Raw genomic sequence first — 22,931 nt, 5'->3', positions numbered from 1 at the left:
GTAGATTGTTATAAGGCAAACTCAAAATCTACAGTTTACAGGAAGTTTGCATCAGTGCCTGTCAATTAATGTAATACTGTAAAACAGTTGTTTAACCAATACTATTATGAATGAATATATACTCAGCTATGCTGTTGAAATCCACTTGGACCAGAGTCACACAAAAGTTACTGTTACAGTACTGAGCTCTTATTGTGACAGTCACCATGGTAATTTATTACGTTCATATAGAACATAGAACATAGAACAGTACAGCACAGAACAGGCCCTTCGGCCCTCAATGTTGTGCCGAGCCATGATCACCCTACTCAAACCCACGTATCCACCCTATACCCGTAACCCAACAACCCCCCCTTAACCTTACTTTTATTAGGACACTACGGGCAATTTAGCATGGCCAATCCACCTCACCCGCACATCTTTGGACTGTGGGAGGAAATCGGAGCACCCGGAGGAAACCCACGCACACAGGGGGAGGACGTGCAGACTCCACACAAACAGTGACCCAGCCGGGAATCGAACCTGGGACCCTGGAGCTGTGAAGCATTTATGCTAACCACCATGCTACCCTGCTATATTAAACCATTTCCATTTATATATTAAACCATTTCCATTTATTGTAGCTTAAAAAGCCTATAGGACCAATGCCCTACACCTCAATCCTAATTTCCTGGATATACTTTAATTAGTTGACATTTGCAACAATGCAAGACTTGTGTAATTATTTCAGATTTGTTTTTGCATGCATACCTTTGTACAAAGCTCGACTGGCACTTGACGCACAATTTACATTATATTATTACTATATCAGCCCAACAATTGTTTGTGGGCCATGTTGGAAAAGCATACTTGTCAGCATCTGCATTCAACAATCATATTTTTTCCAATACAGCATCCACAGTATGTTATGACTTTTAGAAACAAAATAGTTGATTGTTGTACTTTTCAGAATCTCTTAGGGAAAGGGCACTTCAGAAGCATTCTTTGCAGGAAAGGAATGTTAACCAACAGTCCAGTAATGCTTCTTACTTGGAATAAAGTTGGTTGTTTAAATTAATTCAGATGCAATTCTGCTAACATAGATACAGGGCCCAAATCGTAATCCAAAGCAAATGCAGTCCCTACCTATGTTTGACATCCAATTTATTTTTCACCCATCTAATTTTAGGTTGTTTGATAGCTGATCAACACTCTCATAAATCGCAACTATCCTTCCTTTGTTCTGATTTTATAGCGATAGCAGTTCAACCTCAAAAAGTAAATATTTGAACGGGTATGAGAAAGTAAAATAAAAAGTCATCTCCTATTTGTAGGGGTTATTACAGGTGCCTGCTTAGAAGTTCCATCTTGTTTGGTTTGGAGGTAATGATTGCTAAAATAAATGATTTATTTGCCTCAAACCAAGTATTTCAGTTAATATGTTGTATTGCACAGTTGAAGGACATCAGACATTGTGTAGCAATACTCTTGGGAAATTTAAATGCTGCCCAGGTGAACCATGACCCTAATTGCAAAAAAGTACGACTGCCCACTTTATTGCTCTGGTTGAGTCAAGTAGCGTTGGATGCTTATAGCAACAATTCAAATACCATGTGCATGTCTTTGGTAGTGAATTGTTGCAAGTTTTTCTTGAAAATGTATCACCTTGTTTTGTAACTAAATCAGTTATTTGCTCAGCTCATTTAAGAACAGAATTGCGGTAGTTTTGAGTCAAGCAGGAGAGGTCTGTACTGCAGCAGTTGCTACATTTGGAGGGGGCAGTTCAACTGCCGCGTTGCAGCCGGTGCACATCCCACTACACCAGGAGAACAACAGATGAGCAGGGTTTGCGGCAGCCACTGGAGAGTGCACGGAGCTCCTAGCCCGTTGCCACTGATGTAATCTGGTTCACACCCAGAATGGTATATTTAAATGACCATTTAAAAATACTGGGTCGATTGGAGGCCGAATTCTCCCAACTCCCAGTATTCTTCCCCCTGCCAACGGAGTGTGAAGTCAGCAGGAATCATTATTGGTCTCTGTAATGATATGTATAGTACAAGTGTAGTAAAGGGTTAACAGGAGAGACTATATGTGACTCAACACTAGATGGTGTTACTAAGTGATCATATACAAGGCTGCGATTCCAGGAATTCTGAGAGAAGCTGATGAGAAGTTGAGAGAGAAACTGAGGGAGATTTCATTGTAGAAGGATAGCATGAGGTTAAGTTATAGTGTAGTTTAAGTTAGAGCGAGAATATTGATTACTGTATTACAGGTTCAATATTATTATTTTATTGTCTGTTACTCAGTAAAGTGCACAAACCTAATCAAGTTTAGTAGTGTCAAATAAATTAGTTTTGATTTAAACTACTTAGTTTTATATTCTTTGTCAACGTTACATATCTGGTTATCTTGGAGAATATGACAAGGAATATAACACTCTCCACCACCAGAGACCAGACATGGTGCCCATGCCAGGCGATGACCACGCCGGGGGGGACTTGGAGGACAGAGGTTGGTGCCCCCATGTAGTCAGGGACATTGCTCTGCCCATGGCACCAACCTAGCACTGCCAGATTGGCATTGTCAGGGCGTCATGCCAGGTTGGCACTGCTGAGGGGTGGGGCTTGAAGGAAGAGGATGGGGCGACTTTGGAAATCCTCATAGCAGGATGTCGTTCACCTGGGGTGAGGTGTAGGCTTGTTGAAACCAGCGATTTGGGGGTGGGGGTTCTGAAGGAAGACCCGGCAGGGCCCTGATGGCAGCAATTTGTTTTTGAGGGAGAACTGGTTCTGGCAAGGATGGTGGGCGAAACCGAAGCACCGATGCCTGCAATGTTGGGGAGGCGTTAACTGCACTAGAGATCAGGGCGCTATTTTCTCTGTGAAGCTGGGCTTTCCAGCGTGTGTAGGTCATACCCCTCTCAGTGCCAGTGCAAAACTCGACACCCCCTTCAAAGACATTTCTATGTATGGGTGGATTGCAAACGGGATTGCGACCAACCACCCGGCAGGATTCACACTTCAGTTCTCACCGGAGACCACACGGAGGAATGTTTTGAGAGAATTTCTACCAGAGTGTTTGTACGTGCATCGCTTTACTCATGAAAAATGCAGCCTGTCTATTAGCAAAATCAGAAAAACAAACCATTAGAAGGTCAATTTTACTAAATTGGAGGCTATGCTGAGGGGTAAGTCGCTTCAGATGGTTCCTTCTGGGGTCACAACTACCCATTCTTTCAGGCAGTTGTAGGAGACAGATTTCCCACAGTTGATTGCTTCAGTTAGGTGGGACTTGGCTCATTGTTCACCCCTGCTTGTCTCATGGCTGGGTAGGATTGCCCTGAATAAAATGGATGTGGTGCCAAGATTGCTGGCCCCCCTGCAGCTGTTAACCATATTGTTGTCAGCTGGAGTTTTAAAGCAGAAAAACCACACTATTTGGATACTTGCACACTCCCAGATTCTAAAAAGAATATATAGGATCAGTTTGTTTATCTGGAAGAAGAAGCTTCATCTAAAGTTGACTAAGCTTCAGCTCCCTGGGGCTCGGGGAAGTCTGGGTATCCCAAATATTAAGTATCAACAAGCTTCTCACCTCACAAGGGATTGGGTTAGGAAAGACCCTTCATCCATTTGGCTCAACACTGAAGCAGACCAGTCAGCCTACCCTTAGCAGGTCTTGTTATTTATGGAGACATTAAGGCAGGTTCTGCTAAACATTATAATCCTTTATTATTAATGCTCTTAAGAGCGTGAAATTTGGTCCGCCAGATAGAAGATCTAAACTGACTTCTGTTCTCTCCCCATCTAGGTCTATCCAGATTTCCCACCCAGAATAATAAACCATGGGTTTGATACATTGAGGGATAGAGGCATTTGTAGGGCAGGAATCATGTTCAGAGATACTTCCTAGTCATTCTTTTAGCAGCAATGCCAACAACTTGATATCCCAAGACAATCCATTTTTAAGTATTTATTAAGAACATAAGAACTAAGAGCAGGAGTAGGTCATCTGGCCCCTCAAGCCTGCTCCACCATTCAATGAGATCATGGCTGATATTTTTTGGACTCAGCTCCACTTTCCGGCCCAAACACCATAACCCTTAATCCCTTTATTCTTCAAAAAACTATCTACCTTTATCTTAAAAACATTTAATGAATGAGCCTCAACTGCTTCACTGGGCAAGGAATTCCATAGATTCACAACCCTTTGGGTGAAGAAGTTCCTCCTAAACTCAGTCCTAAATCTACTTCCCCTTATTTTGAGGCTATGCCCCCGAGTTCTGCTTTCACCCTCCAGTGGAAACAACCTGCCCGCATCTATCCTATCTATTCCCTTCATAATTTTATATGTTTCTATAAGATCCCCACTCATTCTTCTAAATTCCAAAGAGTACAGTCCCAGTCTACTCAACCTCTCCTCGTAATCCAACCCCTTCAGCTCTGGGTTAACCTAGTGAATCTCCTCTGCACACCCTCCAGCGCCAGTACATCCTTTCTCAGGTAAGGAGACCAAAACTGAACACAATACTCCAGGTGTGGCCTCACTAACACCTTATACAGTTGCAGCATAACCTCCCTAGTCTTAAACTCCATCCCTCTAGCAATGAAGGACAAAACTCCATTTGCCTTCTTAATCATCTGTGCATCTGTAAACCAACTTTTTGCGACATATGCATTAGCCCACCCAGGTCTCTCTGCACAGCAGCATGTTTTAATATTTTATCATTTAAATAATAATCCCTTTTGCTGTCATTCCTACCAAAATAGATAACCTCACATTTGTCAACGTTGTATTCCATCTGCCAGACCCTAGCCCATTCACTTAACCTATCCAAATCCCTCTGCAGACTTCTGGTATCCTCTGCACTTTTTGCTTTACCACTCATCTTTGTGTTATCTGCAAACTTGGACACATTGCACTTGGTCCCCAACTCCAAATCATCTATGTAAACTGTGAACAATTGTGAGCCCAACACTGATCCCCGAGGGACACCATTAGCTCCTGATTGCCAACCAGAGAAACACCCATGAATCCCCACTCTTTGCTTTCTATTAATTAACCAATCCTCTATCCATGCTACTACTTTTACCCTTAATGCCATGCATCTTCATCTCATGCAACAATCTTTTGTGTGGCATCTTGTCAAAAGCTTTTTGGAAATCCAGATATACCACATCCATTGGCTCCCCGTTATCTACCACACTGGTAATGTCCTCAAAAAATTCCACTAAATTAGTTAGGCACGACCTGCCTTTTATGAACCCATGCTCTGTCTGCCCAATGGGACAATTTCCATCCAGATGCCTCGCTATTTCTTCCTTGATGATAGATTCCAGCATCTTCCCTACTACCGAAGTTAAGCTAAATGGCCTATAATTACCCACTTTCTGCCTACCTCCTTTTTTAAACAGTGGTGTCACGTTTGCTAATTTCCAATCTGCTGGGACCACCCCAGAGTCTAGTGAATTTTGGTAAATTATCACTAGTGCATTTGCAATTTCCCTAGCCATCTCTTTTAGCACTCTGGGACGCATTCCATCAGGGCCAGTAGACTTGTCTACCTTTAGCTTCATTAGCTTGCCCATCATTACTAACTTCGTGATAACAATCATCTCAAGGTCCTCAGTTGTCATAGTCTCATTTCTATCAGTCACTGGCATGTTATTTGTGTCTTCCATTGTGAAGACTGACCCAAAAAACCTGTTCAGCTCCTCAGCCATTTCCTCATCTCCCATTATTAAATCTCCCTTCTCATCCTCTAAAGGACCAATATTTACCTTAGCCACTCTTTTTTGTTTTATATATTTGTAGAATGTAGAATTTGTAGAATTAGTTGGAAACTTTATCGTTAATAAGACAAATCTTGCGTCCCCAGTGGAATTAAATCCTGAATTCTGTGGAGCCTGAACAGTTCATTACCAGGTTTTATGATACTTTAAGTTCTAGATCCTGTATTAGCACATTGGGTGCCTTGCTGTTTTGGGAAAAGGACTTGGCAACAAATATTGATAAGGTATCCTGGGGTAGTATATGGGATTGTGCCAGTAAAATGTTTATTTGCAATAAAATGAAGGAGACCCGCCCAGTTCAAGATATTGCACCGCTTGCATATCATGACTAGTCTTAAACACAGGTTTGATCCTGCTGTAGCCTCAATATGCTGTTAGTCGAGGGTAACCACACTGTGTATGGGCCTGTGCTACGATTTTATGTAGTCAGAGAGCTGGAGGGGATCTTTGATAGAGCCTTAAAATTTAATTCTATGTTCCTAATTCTGGGTATTCCAGATGGGAGAATCACTGTGATAATGAAAAAAGGCTGCACAATATCATGGCTTTTGCAACTTGTAAGAACATCGTATGCTCCGTGATTAGAAACAAATACCCTTCAATTCAAAACTGGCATAAACTAATTATGAAATGTATTCCATAATTAAAATGGATTACAGAAGTCAGGAGTTCCATAGAACCATTCTTCAATGGTTCTATAGAATTCCTGACTTTTGCAATCTATTTTAAATCTGATGCATTCCGTAAAGCATGGGATCCCGGTCTTAAATTTAAAGGCTTCACCATGTCTGACTGTTGGGTTTTCCATAAACCATTCCATTTTTGTTAGTTTGATCTCGCACTACATGAGGGTGTGCGACCTGAACTGTTATCCTTTTGTACTTATATGGCCTTATCCTCCTATCCCCCTTAATATGTTAATCTATTATTGGATTGACCTAATATTAAACTAGAGACACTGGTTCCTTAAGTAGACTGTTCTAAATTTGTCCTGTCTTGCTCGTTCCTATATTTGCAATAATTCTTGATCTGTACTGTACCTGCTTTGCCCTGATAATTACTTTTTTTAAAAACTTGGTTGCGTTAATTGTAAACAAATTGAAAAACCTAATAAAAATATATTAAAGAAAAAACAAATCATTTTGTTTAGTAATTTCTTTAAGAATATTCTGTAAACCTTTGGGCAATTTTACAAAAAGTATGCTTTTTATACAGGTTGCCCATTGGCTTCCCATTATTTTGTACCTATGGCATAAAGTGAACCCAAGTTTTCCATCCTCATTCGGAATGGAAAACAATTTATATACTTTCTTTTTTAAATGTCACTTTACACATTTGAGAAAGACATTTTGACTAATTGATCAACAAGAGTGGAATGTGGGAAACAGTTGGACATGGACACAGAAGCCAAGATGTATACAGATACCATGGCATGGTATAGTATGTGTTCTGCTCAAAGACAGGTCCTGTCTGCTGATGCCTCTTCATGGGCCGTTTTGTTGGCAATTCTTGTCAGTGATGGTTCGCCATTGTCTTCCGCTCTCTGGGCATGCAAGTGAGGAGTATTCCATTCTGATTTGTACCTTGTAGGTGGAGGTCAGGCTTTGCGGAATCAGGAGATGAGTTAATCACTGCAGGATTCCTATTCTCTGACCTGCTCTTATCTCCACAGTATTTATATGACTAATACAGTTCAGTTTCTGGTCAACGGATGTTGATAGAGGGGATTAAGTGATAGTAATGCTATTGAATGTCGAGGGGCGATGATTTGAATCTCTCTTTTTGGTGATGGTCATTACCTGGCACGTGTATGGCACAGGTGTAGTGCAAATGTTACTGATTAGATTTAAGTGTTTGTTCGCCACTGGGGGAAAAAAAGAGAATGTCTGCAAACTGGATAAACAACAATATAGAATTAATGGGCACTGATAAAAAGTGAGAATCTCAATAAATGAACAAGTTAATCCAGGAGGGGCCAAATGGCTTTCTCCTGTTCCTAACCTTCCAGGTGTAATAGTTCTATAGCTGATTTATCCAAATGACCATATGGAACGCAGGAATAGGAGTAGACCAGTTGTGGGCTCTATTGCGATCATAGCTGATCTGCATCTCAACTTCATCCCCATGTCTCAGCTCCATATCCTCTTATAACCCTTGCATCAGTCACAAATTACTTGAATTCTTCTGAACAATACCATGGTCTCTGTTCACTTAACTCCAGACTTTCTGTCCCAATTCCCTGGTTAGCTGGACTGTATCTTGTTCCTTAGGAAGCTTACATTTTGCAAATCCTGTCCTGTCCAGCTTCTCCTGGAAGAATGGAGGGCTCCTTAATGACCTGGGTCCAACGGCTGTGGTTTCCATTTAAAACTAAGAACAAAGGAAGGTTGTCTCCTATTACTAAGCAACAACCCTGCTACTACTATTTATTCTTCATGCCGCAGTCCCCTCTGAGCACAATAGAGACACAGTTGGAACTGAACCAACACCACACATATACAAACACCTCTGTCCAGCATTAATCTAGCTATTTGTTTTGCCCCTCCGGGCACAGAAGCATTACATTAAACCCACATAAAATGATAGCTTATTTTTACCGTTCACCAATAGAAACATAAATCCCTTAAAACTACCTTGTTTTCCAAACAATACATCCAGTGTACTCGGTTGTTTCATGAATCATTTGGAGTGAATCAAATTGATTTACGACTGACATCTGTTTTAACATGCATGTAGTTCTGATTATAATGTCATGAGGTTAGCATCTCATTTTCGCCTGACAAGCTCTACCACACTCCTCATTGAACTATCTATCAATCCCTTGGCTTGACACTAACGTTAGCGCAATGTAAGATGGGATTTGTTTTGCTGGTAGCCCACAATGCCTCATCGATGCCCAGTTTTGAAGGACTAAATCTGTTCTAACTTTATCCCAAACAGTAAAAGGTGGCAGTGCCACACAACACAACGAAAGAAGTCCTCAGAATGAAGCTGTGATTTTCTTTCGGAGGACTGTGTAGTGATCACTCCTACCGATACTATGATGGACCGATGTACCTGCGGCAGGTAGTTTGGTAAGGAAGAGGTAAAGTAGGATTTTCCTTCATATTGGTTCTCTGACTACCCGTTGCTGGCCCGGTCTGGCAGTGACATTGTCAACATGATTACTTCGATCAATCGTGGTGCTCACAGAATCATTTATGGCGATGGACACTGTAATTCACACGAGAACGTATTCTGTGCCTTTCTTCCAAGTGACGTTCAACATGGAGAATACTCCTTGACCTGTGGTAGTCAACAGGATCATCAGTTGCATAGTAGCCCAGGACTTAGGCATGGCATTTTCCTCTCCAATGTTTCCTGGGTAACATCGATCCAGGTCAGTAAGTTGGGGCCATCCAAAGTCTCTGACTAACACAGAGATGGACACTTTTTTTTTTTGAGGGATCGGATACAGGAGAAGAGCCCATTGGAAGTTGAAACTTCACACAGAGACCTTGTGCGGGGTCTTCCAAGGTGTTCTATAGCCATACTAAATCGCTATCTCACTTTGGGGGGAGTTTTTAGGTCCTTGGACGGTGGCATTGGGCAAAGTGAACGGGCTCTTGTATGGAAACGTGAGTACGGATCAGTGATGAGTCGACAAGAGCGTCAGAGGGGGAACCATCCTTTAAAACACCAAAATGGAAAGTGTGGGAGATGTGTCTAATGGTGGGATCATGCTGTTGGCGGCAGAAATCTTTGAATCACAAGGCTTGCGGGTGGAATGCGAGGTTGGTTAAAGGGCCTATCTATTAGAGTGGTGGGAATTCTCAGCTGAGAAATGGGCCTCCATTTTAATTGTTCATTCTCACAAACAAGTTGTATCTTCAATAATAAATTCAACACCACTACAGCTGTAAAAGGTATTCTGCTTTTTGAAGCATTGACATGATTTTCTTTGGAACTGTTCGGATTTTTCACCTCATGGACTTGTTTGTCAGGTTTTGAATAGATGGGATCTCTACACACAATGACAGCATATAGCACCTCCTGACTCTATTCCACCCTCAGCACATTTCCTAAACCACAGTCAAATATCAAGTAATCATTGACTAATGAGCAGAGATTATGATCTCAAAACTTTGCATGAACACATGCAAACTGGAATACATGCAAACTGGAATACAGACTGGAATACAGCATTCCGAATGTTGCAAGGTACTGTTCCTCCACACATCCACAATTTCACCTGTTGCTGCTGCCTATGGTGTTCAAAATCACATCTGATCTTTTCACAAATTTGACAAATATTGACTTCAAAAGAGCCACAGTATTATTTTAAACACACATTAAAAAGTTGGTAACCCTGTACAGCTTATTATCCATCACCATTAATGCAGTATTGGAACTCTATTTTGCTTCCCCTTACTTTAAACCTCTTTGCATTAGCATTTGTCATTATTGCAAATCCTCAGTGAAGGTCTGGGATCAATATTACAAAATACCAAAGAGCAAGCGATGAGTGAAATCAAGAAAACGTGTTTTGAAAGCCAAGAAGACAGGGGGAATTGGAAGGCAAGGAATCCATGTGAATGAAAAACAAAGGATGTCTCAAGTTTTTTAAAAAGTGAGGTTTCAAGGAACTTGAATGGTGTATTTGCAGCTTAGAAGAAATTAGAGGACAATTCAGAGGAATGCTGACCATAACTATGTCATTAACAGCAGCTTATAAGTATACAAGGGAGAAGGGTAATTGGTGAACATTTGGAAAGGGAGAGCGAGGGGCAGGAAAACACATATCTCCCGCAAATAGCAAGTATCTCTTGTTGTAAGGATCTCTTGTTGGAAGACAAGTTTCTTCCCCTGTATCTTGTCCAATAGTTAGAAAAGTAATTTTGAGAAGCATTTGCACATATGAAAACAGATTTTGGAATTCACACAGAAAGTAGTTGAGGCAAAAACATTGTGTAATTTCAAGAAGGAATTAGGAATTAGTTCTTGGGGCTAAAAGGGATCGAAGGATACGGGGAGGGGAAGGCGGGTTCAGGGTATTGAACTTGGATATCAGTCATGATCATAATGAACGGCGGAGCAGGCTCGAAAGGCCTTCTCCTGCTTCGATTTTCTATGTATGTTTCGAAATATGGCTTTCAATTGGTTGTTAATATTGTAATGCACTTTATGGTCTGTTATCTGGTTGTCTATACAGGTTAAATAAACAACTTAACATTAAATATATTTTTCCACAATACTAAAGATTTAGAATTTGTACATTAATTGGTCCTCATTACCTGACTGTCTGGCAACGTTCAGCCGGTCCTCCCATTCATCCAATGGTCCCAAACATTTGGATAAGAAAGTCTGTGCACAAATGCAATCCAGTGGCAGAATGTGATTGCTATGTCCAACGTGTAGAATAGGATCTACAACTATAAAGCCCGTACTAATCTTCTGATTATTTCTTTAAAAATAAACAACACAAAAGATATGCAGTCATTCCATGTTTCCTCAGTTGTTGGAATTGCAATGTTATTATGTTCCAGTAAAATCAAATAAATATGCATAGTTCCATTCATACTCCTATTTCATCATCCCACCTCCACCTAATCCACACAACACACATTCACCCTTGTATGACATTTGAAATATAATGCTGCTTCTGAAAAATGTATTGGCATTGAAGCATATGTAGACATCAACGTATCACTACAATGCAGTTTTTCGAAAAATTAAGACTGTGCACTTAAAGCTACTTTGTGATGCTTTCCATTATATTAGAAATTCTTTTATTCATTCTCCCCATCATGATGTGCATCTCTGAATAAGAATTCCTCATTCTAAAGACTAAGAAAGGTTCCTATACTGCAGTCACACAATTACAGAAAGCAAACTCAATGATCAAAATGAAATGACCTTTTAACTGCAGAGCATTTAGAAATGCATAACATCATCAAGCAGAGACAGCATGGCTTCATGAAGGGGAAATCATGCCTGAAAAATTTATTAGAATTCTTTGAGGTATAACGAGCAGGGTAGATGAAGGGGAGCCAGAAGATGTAATATACTTGGATTTCCAAAAAGTGTTTGATAAGGTACCATACCAAAGGCTACTTAATAAGATAAGAGCCCATGGCATTAGCACTAGTATATTAGCATGGCTAACTGATAAGAGTTGGGATAAGAGGAGCAATTTCAGGATGGCAACATGTAACTTGTGGAGTACTACAGGGATCCATGCTGGGGCCACAATTATCCACAATATATATTAATGGCATGGATGAGGGAAGTGAACGCACTTTGCCAGGTTTGCGAATGGCAAAAATAGGTGCGAAGGCAAGTGGTGAGGATGACAAAGAATGCACAGAGGGATATAGACAAGTTAGGAGAATGGGCAAAAAAAATAGGCAGATGGAATATAATGTAGGAGAATGTCAAGTTATGCATTTCAGTGGAAGAATAAAGGAGTGGAGTATTATTTAAATGGAGAAAGGCTACAGAAAATTGCAGCAGAGGGGCGGCATGGTAGCACAGTGGTTAGCACTGTTGCTTTAATTCACTTCTTGGGTCATTGACTGTGCAGAGTCTGCAAGTTCGCCCCGTCATGTCTTCACGGGTTTCCCCCGGGTGCTCCAATTCCCTCCCACAAGTCCCGAAAGACGTGTTTGTTAGGTGAATTGGACATTCTGAATTCTCCCTGCTGTGTACCCGAACAGGCATCATAGTGTGGCAACTAGGGGATTTTCACAGTAACTTCATTGCAGTGTGACAGTAATAAAGATTATTATTATTTGGGGGTCCTCATGCATAAATCACAAAATGCTAGTATGCAAGGTATTGGCAAGGCAAATGGAGGGCGTGATTCTCCGCTCCCCACGCCGGGTGGGAGGATTGCGGGAGGGCCGAGCAACTCATGACACCCCCCCCCCCCGCGATTCTCCCACCCCCCGCTCGGAAGAACTGCCGCTTTTCACGGCGACCGGCGATTCTCCGGCCCGGATGGGCCAAGCAGCCTGCCATTCCCAACCGGTTCACGACGGCGACAACCACACCTGGTCGCTGCCGTCGTGAACATGGGCGCCAAATGCTCGTTTGAAGCTTGTGGGGGGCGGAGAGGGGAGTGAGCACCACGGCCGTGCTCAGGAGGGGACTGGCCCGCGATCGGTGCCCACCGATCGTCAGGCCGGCGTCTCAAAGCGACGCACTCTTTCCCCTCCGCCGCCCCGCAAAATCAAGCCGCCATGTCTTGCGGGGCAGCGGAGGGGAAGATGGCAACCGCGCATGCGCGGGTTGGAGCCGTCAGCCGTCGTGACATCAGCCGTGCATGCACGGGTTGGAGCCGGCCAACCTGCGCATGCGCGGCTGACGTCACTTAGGCGCTGCCGTCGCGTCAAGGCCCGGCGGCCGAGAGTTACGGAGCGCCACTCCTAGCCCCCCGGGTGGGTGTGAATAAGGTGCGAGGAGCGGCCTCTGAGGCCGTCGTGAAACTCGGCCGAGTTCACAACGGCCTTCCCGATTTATCGCAGGAGCGGAGAATTCCGCCCGGAATGTTGAACTTTATTTCAAAGGGAATGAAGTATAAAAATAGGAAAGGCCTACGAAAACTATGCAAAACATGAGTTACACCACACATGGAATATCGTGAGCGCTTCTGGTCTCCTTATTGAAGGAAAGATATATTGGCATCAGAGGCATCGAAGGTTCACTAGATTGATCCCGGGCCGGGTAGAGGGATTTTCTTATGAGTGGACGTGGAGTAGAATGGGCCTGTATTCTCTGGAGTTTAGAAGAATGAAGGGTGACCTTATTGAGACATTTTCGATTCTCAAGGGCCTTGACAGGGTACATGCTGAAAGGATGTTTCCCCTTGTGGAAGTGCCCAGCACCAGAGGGTATATCAGAAAGTATGGAGTCATCCATTTAAGAAAGAGATGAGGGGGAATTTCTTGCCAGGGGGTCGTGAATCTGCAGAATCGTTTTCTGGAAGGGCCATAGAGTCTTTAAATATGTTCAAGCCTGAGATAGACAGATTTTTAATCAGTAAGGGAATCAAGGGTTGTCAGAATAAGGCGGGAAAGTGGAGTGAGGATTATATCAGATCAGCCATGGTCTCATTGAATGGCAGTGCAGACTCAGAAAGAAAACAGAAACAGGCCCTGACGCCCTCCATGCCTGTACCGGTCATGATACCACCCTTGGCTAAAATCCTCAGCACTTCCTCGTGCCGTATCCCTCTATACCCATTCTATCCCTGTATTTGTCAAGATGCCTTTTGAACGTTGTTAATGTATCCGCTTCCACAATCTCCCCTGGCAGCAAGTTCCAGGCACTCACCATCCTCTTTGTAAAAAAAAACCTGCCTCGCACATTTCCTCTAAACTTTTCCCCACGGACGTTAAACCTATGCCCCCTAGTGACTGATCCCTCCACCCTGGGAAAGAATGCCTGCCCATCCACTCTATCCATGCCTCTCATAATCTTGTAGATCTCTATCTGGTCGCCGCTCAACCTCCGAAAACAGTCCGAGTCTATTCAGCCTCTACACATAACTAACACCCTCCAGACCAGGCAACATCCTGGTCCCTCTCCAAAGCCTCCACATCTCTTTGGTAGTCTGGCAACCAGAATTGTGCGCAATATTCCAAGTGCAGCCTTACCAATGCTCTATACAACTGTGGCATGATGTGCCAATTTTTATACACCATGCCCTGTCCAATGAAGGCAAGTATTCCATATGTTTTCTGGACTACCTTGTCCACTTATGTTGCCATTTTCAAAGGCAAGCCCATATCTCTCTGACTTTATGTATTCCTAAGAGTTTTGCCATTTACGGTACATTTCCCCTCTATGTTAGACCTACCAAAATGTATTACCTCCCATTTATCCGGATTAAGCTCCATTTGCCATTCCTCTTCAAATCTCCAACCTATGTCCTGCTGTATCCTCAGACAATCCGCAACACTATCTGCCACGCCACCAACCTTGGTGCCATCCGCAAACTTACTTGATGTGCCAAGTGGTCTACTTCTGCTCCTACATCTTATGGTCTTTTGAGAATCCACTTAACTCAGATTGTCTCGGCCGATGTCTTGGCCTTTGCCTCCCTGATAGCCTGGAGAAGGCTTTTGCTCGGGCGGCAGGACTCAGAGCCACCAAAAGCGGGGGTGTGGGTGAGCGACCCGGCTGAATTCCCGAGGCTGGGAGTCAAGTTCGTCTTGAGGGGGGTCGGTGGATGGGTCAGCTTGGGGGGATTAAAATGGGGAAGGCGGGATGTGAGAAGGTGGTGGTATTAGGAGGGGCGGGGGGGGGGGGGAAAGAGAGTGGATGCTGTTTGTTTATGAAGTTGTTTGGTTGTTCTTCTGTTTTTGTACATTTATATGAAAATGCCTTGAATAAAATATATTTTTTTTAAACTTAAGAACCAAATGTAACATGATTCTTTCCCAAAGAGGAGAACATTCACAGAAAGATTCTGGCAGTAAGTTAATTGAAATTGACTTCTCAAGCAAGAAACCCAAAGTTAATACCGATTACAAATGTAAGCTAGCCTCCCTGGGAATAAGTCAGCTAGGAATACAAGGAGGAATCAAAGTTAAGACTTGCAGTTGTGGAGATACCTGTTCAAAAGCATAATAGGCCAATATTAGAAAGAGAAACAGGAACTTAAAAAAATAACAGATGTGACAAACTGATTCAACACTGCAATCTTCACTATTACCCAATATTTCATGGCCAGTCATTTCAAGACGTTATACTGCTTCAGATGTTATAGTGAATTTGAAAGCAAAGATTTAAGGAGGATTCTTTTTTTTTTCCCATTCACAGGATGTTTGTATTGCTGACTAGATCAGCATTTGTTGTCCATCCCGAATTGCTATGGAGCAGGTGGTGGGTGGAGAGCTATCTTCTTGAACTACTGCTGTCCATCTGGTGCAGGTACACATGGTATTGGGAGGAAGGAGGAGTCTCAGGACATTGAAGGAATGGTGATACAGTTCCGAGGCAGGACTTGGACGGGGAACTTGCATGGAAAATTACCATCTGCATTAGCTGCCTCTGTCCTTTTCAACGGTGGAGGTCGAAGGGTCGAAGGGCAGTCCAAGGAGTCTTAGTGAGTTTCTGCAGTGCGTCTTGTAGGTGGTATGCACTGCTGCCACTTTGTACCAGTGGTGGAGGGAGTGAATATTCATGTTAGTGAATTGAGTGGTAATCAAGCAAATTGCTGTGTCCTAAATGGTGTTGAGCTCCTCGAGTATTGTTGGAACTGCACTCATCCAGACAAGTGGAGAGTATTCCATCACATTCCTGACTTGTACCTGTTGACGATGGACTGATTGGGAATTGGGAAATCAATTTACAACCAAGTATAAAACAGCCTATTAGCTGGAAAGATCCCAGATTTTATATGCAGAAATAGCTGAGGAATGTGCATTCTTATGGATGTCAAGTGAAGACCGATCAAACCCATTTGTGAGGGTTGCTGGTTAAACTAGTCTGCTACACTCACTGTTTGGATCCCATACATGATTAATGGAGAGGATTCCAGTACCACCAGAAAGATTCAGCATTCCTTAGGAGAGAGAGCTGGGTGGGGTTGGCAAAAGTAAAGTGGACTGTGAAAACAAAGAACTTTACATTTGAAGATTGGAAAAATAAAATCTTCAATTAAGCTCACCCGTGGCTGACATAAAATTGAAATGATCCAGACATCTGCAGATTAATGTTACAGAATCGATCAGAGTCATCTCCTCCTGCTGTATCCTGCCACTCCAGTAACCGAAAGTGATGACGATCAAACGCCTCTGCATCAGCTGGATAGTTGGTTTGCACATTGATATCCTTCCCTTGTAAAGATGGACCAAGGCGAAACTGCAATTCGTATCCTGAAGAGAAGAACAGAAAAATAGAGCGGAACCAATTTTATTTTGGTTGCAAGTCATCCGTAAGCATCTCCTTCTTTTACATGTGAATGTAAATTGCAACAATCTATCATGATCAATGTTCTGCAAACTTTGAAGTAAAAGCACCATATTTTAGCTGTGAAACATCAACTGGGAAGACAGGAATTTTCCTTTATTCAAGGTAATAAAGAATCTCACTGAACGACAAATATTCACTTATATAGTGCCACATCAGATTTTTCATCAACTCTTTTAGAACAGCTCACATACATTCAATTGCATGGAAGTTCGACCGTTTTGTGCACAGCCAGACCCACAACAACAATGCCAGGGAAAGTTTTTTCCCCCCTGTTGGTCAGGACATCAGGATAATGCCCCAATTCTCCAAATAGTGTCACTGGACAATGACCATCCACGTGAACAAACCAGGTGGAAGCATCAGTTTAAAATCTTACCAATGGAAGGCACTTACAGAAATGCAGAACTACAGTAGTGTGCCAGGCAGAGAAGATGCTCAAGTTTTGAAATAGGCTTCAGCTTTCTGAGTCAAGAGTGCTAGATCAAGCAGACACTTTTACCATTCACAGCGTCAGGCAAGATTTAGCACAACTAATGCACCAATGGTCTGTCCATATTAATTCCCATGTTTATACGCCTGTGCAGTGAATGGGAAAACTAATTTACTAGATTTGACCCAATACCCTTCATTATAAAAAGGGGAAATGGCTGGCAAGTAAGTGTAAATGGGACAGAAATTGGGGGTAATGCAGGAGGGAGGTAAACAGCAGCTTGGAATTGCACTCTGGTATTTTGGGGGGTGTGACGCTAACAATTATACTCAAAGCCGAGAGACTAGTACAATAGAGGCTTTATTGCTGTACGATGTTGTCCCTTCATCCGCAACTGTAGACTGAGGGTCTGAGCAGCTCTCATACATATTTATACACAAGCTCCCTGTGGGCGGAGCTAGCCGGCAGGGGCTGACCGGAGGAACCTGTATTACAGGTACAGGCATACATCCCCCTACTGCAGTACACATAACTACAGTGGTTATCTCACCACATTCACCCCCTGTAAAATATGAGTCCGGCGGGGGTGACATGTAACTCTAATACAAAGGATGCTATTTACAAGAGGGTCCAACAAGGAAAATCAAGAGTCCATCCGGTTAGCAGGTTACAGGTTGAGCCGAATCGGTGGTCGGACGTTCCGCTGTGATCGGCGTAGCTGTGGTGGTGATGTCGGCACAGGTGGTGATGGCCCCGATGGTGCAGGTGCTGGCGGTGTTGGTGCTGGCTGCTGGCGGGATGACTCCGAGAGCAAGCCGAAATCTTCCATGTCCTCCAGGGTGGGCAGGGGAATGAGGGATGGACCTGATGGGGACGAATAGGGGGGCGCTGGGGTTGGCGCAGGAAGGGGTGTGGGCATGGGATCGGCACCTGAGGGAGCCAGGTCCCGGAGCGAGACTGTGTCCTGGCGGCCGTCGGGGAACTCCACGTAGGCATACTGAGGGTTGGCGTGGAGAAGGCGTACTTTGTCCACCAGGGGTTCCGCCTTGTGGTGCCGTACATGCCTACGGAGAAGGACTGGGCCCGGAGTCGTGAGCCAAGTCGGGAGCGAAACTCCGAATGTGGACTTCCTAGGGAAGGCAAAAACACGTTCATGGGGTGTACTGTTAGTTGCGGTGCACAGTAGCGACCGAATGGAATGGAGCGCGTCAGGGAGGACCTGCTGCCAGCTAGCGGCTGGGAGGTTCCTGGACCGTAGGGCCAGCTGGACGGCCCTCCATACCGTCCCGTTCTCCCTCTCTACCTGCCCGTTTCCCCGGGGGTTGTAGCTGGTCGTCCTGCTGGAGGCGATACCCCTGCTGAGCAGGAACTGACGCAGCTCATCGCTCATGAATGAGGATCCACTGTCACTGTGGATATAGTCGGGGAAACCGAACAGGGCGAAAATGGAATCCAGGGCCTTGATGATGGTGGCAGACGTCATATCTGGGCATGGGATGGCAAAGGGGAACCTAGAAAATTCATCGACCACACTAAGGATGTAGGTGTTGCGGTCGGTAGAGGGAAGGGGCTCTTTGAAGTCCACGCTGAGGCGTTCAAAGGGGCGGGATGCTTTCACCAGGCGCTCGCGATCTGGCCGGTAGAAGTGCGGCTTGCACTCCGCACAGATCTGGCAGTCTCTGGTGACTGTCCGTACTTCCTCGACGGAGTAGGGCAGATTGCGGGCTTTGATCAGATGGTACAAGCGGGTGACCCCCGGATGGCAAAGGCTGTCGTGCAAGGCACGGAGCTGGTTCACTTGTGCACTGGCACATGTACCTCGGGAGAGGGCGTCTGGTTGAGCTTGCCGGGGCGATACAAGATCTCGTAGTTAAAGGTGGAGAGCTCGATTCTCCACCGCAAGATTTTGTCATTCTTGATCTTGCCCCGCTGCGTGTTGTTGAACATGAAGGCTACCGACCGTTGGTCAGTGAGGAGAGTGAATCTCCTGCCGGCCAGGTAATGCCTCCAGTGCCGCACCGCTTCAACGATTGCCTGGGCTTCCTTTTCGACAGAGGAATGCCGAATTTCGGAGGCGTGGAAGGTGTGTGAAAAGAATGCCACGGGTCTGCCGGCCTGATTCAGCGTGGCGGCAAGGGCGACATCTGAAGCGTCGCTCTCTACTTGGAAAGGCAGAGTCTCGTCTACGGCGTGCATCCCCGCCCTGGCTATGTCAGATCGAATGCAGGCGAAGGCCTGTTGTGCCTCGGCCGAGAGGGGAAAATGTGTGGACTGGATAAGTGGCCGGGCCTTGTCTGCGTATTGCGGGACCCACTTGGCATAATAAGAGAAAAACCCAAGGCAGCGTTTGAGGGCCTTGGGGCAGGTGGGAATTGGGAGCTCCATGAGGGGGCGCATGCGGTCGGGATCGGGCCCCAGTAGTCCGTTTTGGACTACGTAGCCAAGGATGGCTAAGCGGTCTGTGCGGAACACGCATTTCTCCTTGTTGTACGTGAGATTAAGGAGAGATGCGGTGTGGAGGAATTTATAAAGGTTGGCATCATGGTGCTGCTGGTCATGGCCGCAGATGGTGACATTGTCGAGGTACGGGAAGGTGGCCTGCAATCCGTACCGGTCAACCATTCGGTCCATTTCTCGCTGAAAGACCGAGACCCCATTCGTGACGCCGAAGGGAACCCTCAGAAATTGGTACAAACGACCGTCCGCCTCAAAGGCAGTGTAGGGACGGTCGGATTTACGGATGGGGAGCTGGTGGTAGGCGGATTTCAGGTCAATAGTAGAGAAGACCCGGTACTGTGCAATCTGATTGACCATATCAGAAATGCGGGGGAGGGGGTACGCGTCGAGCTGCGTGTACCGGTTGATGGCCTGGCTGTAGTCCATGACCATCCTGTGCTTCTCCCCTGTCTTAACCACTACCACCTGGGCTCTCCAAGGGCTGTTGCTGGCCTCGATGATACCCTCCCGAAGCAGCCGCTGGACTTCGGACCTGATGAAGGCCTTGTCCTGGGTGCTGTACCGTCTGCTCCTGGTGGCGACGGGCTTGCAATCCACAGTCAGATTGGCAAAGAGGGAGGGGGGCTCGACCTTGAGGGTCGCGAGGCCGCAAACGGTGAGGGGAGGTAGGGGTCCACCGAATTTGAGGGTGAGGCTCTGGAGATTGCACTGGAAATCCAGGCCTAGTAGGAGTGAAGTGCAGAGGTCGGGGAGAATGTACAGACGGAAACGGTCGAATTCCACACCCTGTACAGTGAGTTTAACCAGGCAGAAACCCCGGATCGGGACAGAGTGGGAACCGGAGGCAAGGGAGATCTGCCGGTCGGCGGGATGGATCGCAAGGGAATAGCACCTTACCGTGTCCGGGTGGACGAAGCTCTCGGTGCTCCCGGAGTCGATGAGGCAGGAGGGCACATGGCCGTTGACCAGCACCGATGTGGAAGAGGGTGCCAGGTTGCGAGGACGGGACTGGTCGAGCGTAACGGAGGCGAGCAGTGGTTGGTCGGCGGTTGAGTCAGATGAGTCCGACGAGGAGCGGTAGCGACCCGTGTCCCGTGATGGCGGCCCCTGGAGACGAGATGGCGGCATCCGCAGTACCTGTGGGTAAAATGGCGGCGTCCATGGAGCGCACGTTATGGGGTCGGAACAAAATTGCGGCGCCCATGGAACGCACACGGCTGTGGTGGATGAAGATGGCGGCGCCCATGGGGCGCACATGGCGGGGGCGGCAAAAGATGGCGGCGCCCACTGATCGCACATGGGGTCAGGGGAAGCGGACGGCGGGGCCCATTGAGGGAGCGGCTGAGGCGTGGGGACCGGCGGCGCGATAGCGGCGACCGTCCGGGACTGACACACCGCTGCAAAGTGGCCTTTCTTTCCACAAGCTTTGCAGGTCGCTGTGCGGGCCGGGCAGCGTTGGCGAGGGTGCTTCTGTTGGCCGCAGAAGTAACAGTGGGGACCCCCAGGGGGTGCGGTGCGGCGGGCAGCGCAGGCATAGTGCGCGGGGGCGGCTGCTGGGGGGGCCGTTTGCGGGGTCCACGAGGGGTGGGACGGATGGGCCTGGGGAGCCGTTTGCGGGGTCCACGAGGGGTAGGACGGGTGGGCCGAGTGGCTAGCGGAGTAAGTGTGCGCACTACGGGAGGCGGCCGTCATGGAGAGCGCCAGGGCCTTTGCGGCCGCGAGGTCGGGGGCGACCCCTTCCAGCAGTCGTTGCCGGATGGGGTCCGATGCACTGCCTGTAACGAAGGCATCGCGCATGAGTAAATCCGAATGTTCCGCGGCTGTGAGGGCCCGGCAGTCGCAGTCTCGTACCAGAGGTATAAGGGCCCTCCAGAAGTCCTCAATCGACTCACCCGGCTGCTGGACGCGAGTAGAAAGTTGATGCCTCGCAAACAGGGTGTTCGTCGATGGTGCATAATTCTCCTTGAGCAGTTCCATAGCTGCGGTGTAGTCGGTCGCATCGCGAATGAGCGGAAAGACGCTGGAGCTAAGTCTGGAGTACAGGAGTTGCTTTTTCTGAGCCTCCGTCGGGGGAGGGTGTGCTGAAGAGATGTAGGCCTCGAAGACTGCGAGCCAGCGATCAAAGTCTTTTCTGGCGTGAGGCGAATGTGGATCCAGCTGCAGACGGTCAGGCTTGACTCTGATGTCCATGGTGACTGGGAAATCGTACAGCAATAAATTGTGGCGCTAACAATTATACTCAAAGCCGAGAGACTAGTACAATAGAGGCTTTATTGCTGTACGATGTTGTCCCTCCATCCGCAACTGTAGACTGAGGGTCTGAGCAGCTCTCATACATATTTATACACAAGCTCCCTGTGGGCGGAGCTAGCCGGCAGGGGCTGACCGGAGGAACCTGTATTACAGGTCCAGGCATACATCCCCCTACTGCAGTACACATAACTACAGTGGTTATCTCACCACAGGGGGGAGGGGGGGGGGAGGGGGAAGAGAAAGAAGGGAAAGAAGGATTCTAAATTTATTTTGCCCCTTTCATGAACTCCGGGTGCGCCTAAGCACTTCACACCCAATGAAATGCTTTTTGAAGTGTAGTCGCCATTGAAATGTAGCGAAAGTCAACCTGTGTACAATAATGGTCCCACAAAAGATATAAATCACCAAATCATCTGCTTCAGCAATGTTATTTGCAGGATAAATAATACCCATGCGATAACTGGTGAACTCCTTTGTTATTCTTGGAACAGTGCCATGAGACCTTTGTTGTATACTCAAAAGGGGAGGGAGCCTGGGGCCTCAGTTTCACATCTCATTTGAAAGACAGCTCCTCCAAACATATAGGACTTGCTCAGTACCAGACTGACGTGACAAGTCTCTGGAGTGGAACTTAAACCTGCCACCTCCTGACTCAAACACGTTTCAAACTCATTTTATAATTTGGCACCAAAGCTATCTCATTGGCTGATGGCACAGAGAAACAAATACCAGAAAGAAGGGAACTATGTCGATGTGAACTGAATGGACAAGAGACAAATAAAATGCCAGATCAAACGAAGGGGTGAAAAATAGCTAAAAATCAAACAGGATTGGAGGAGAAGGGAATTGGCCTGAACTCAACAGCGTTCGGGACGCAAAGTACGAGGATAAACTGAGGGCATGCAAAGCATATCCCTGAGAAAGATATCAAGGATTAAGACAGACTACAATATATTGCACCGTCTGGATGGGAACTGGGGCTGAGATTTAATGTCGGAGAACGACTCGAGGCACATTTTGGTACGCTGAAAATTAGTTGCCAGTTTTTTTCTTAC

The 22,931-nt window shown here is 45.9% G+C and overlaps 1 protein-coding gene across 5 annotated transcripts in view; it reads right to left on the bottom strand.

Annotated features, from left to right (window-relative positions):
* LOC119964448 (glycogen debranching enzyme-like) overlaps nt 1-22,931 on the bottom strand; it is a 140,261-nt gene that overhangs the window by 106,768 nt on the left and 10,562 nt on the right. For all 5 annotated transcript variants that reach the window (XM_038793948.1, XM_038793949.1, XM_038793945.1 and 2 more), the window contains 2 exons: nt 16,432-16,639; nt 11,051-11,220 (listed from right to left, as the gene is read on the bottom strand). In XM_038793948.1, coding sequence (XP_038649876.1) covers nt 11,051-11,220; nt 16,432-16,639 — 378 coding nt within the window. The remainder of the gene's footprint in view (nt 1-11,050; nt 11,221-16,431; nt 16,640-22,931) is intronic.

Source organism: Scyliorhinus canicula, chromosome 4, assembly GCF_902713615.1.
Source record: "Scyliorhinus canicula chromosome 4, sScyCan1.1, whole genome shotgun sequence".
Taxonomy (NCBI): Eukaryota; Metazoa; Chordata; class Chondrichthyes; order Carcharhiniformes; family Scyliorhinidae; genus Scyliorhinus; species Scyliorhinus canicula.
This window is presented reverse-complemented; position numbering and strand designations above follow the sequence as displayed.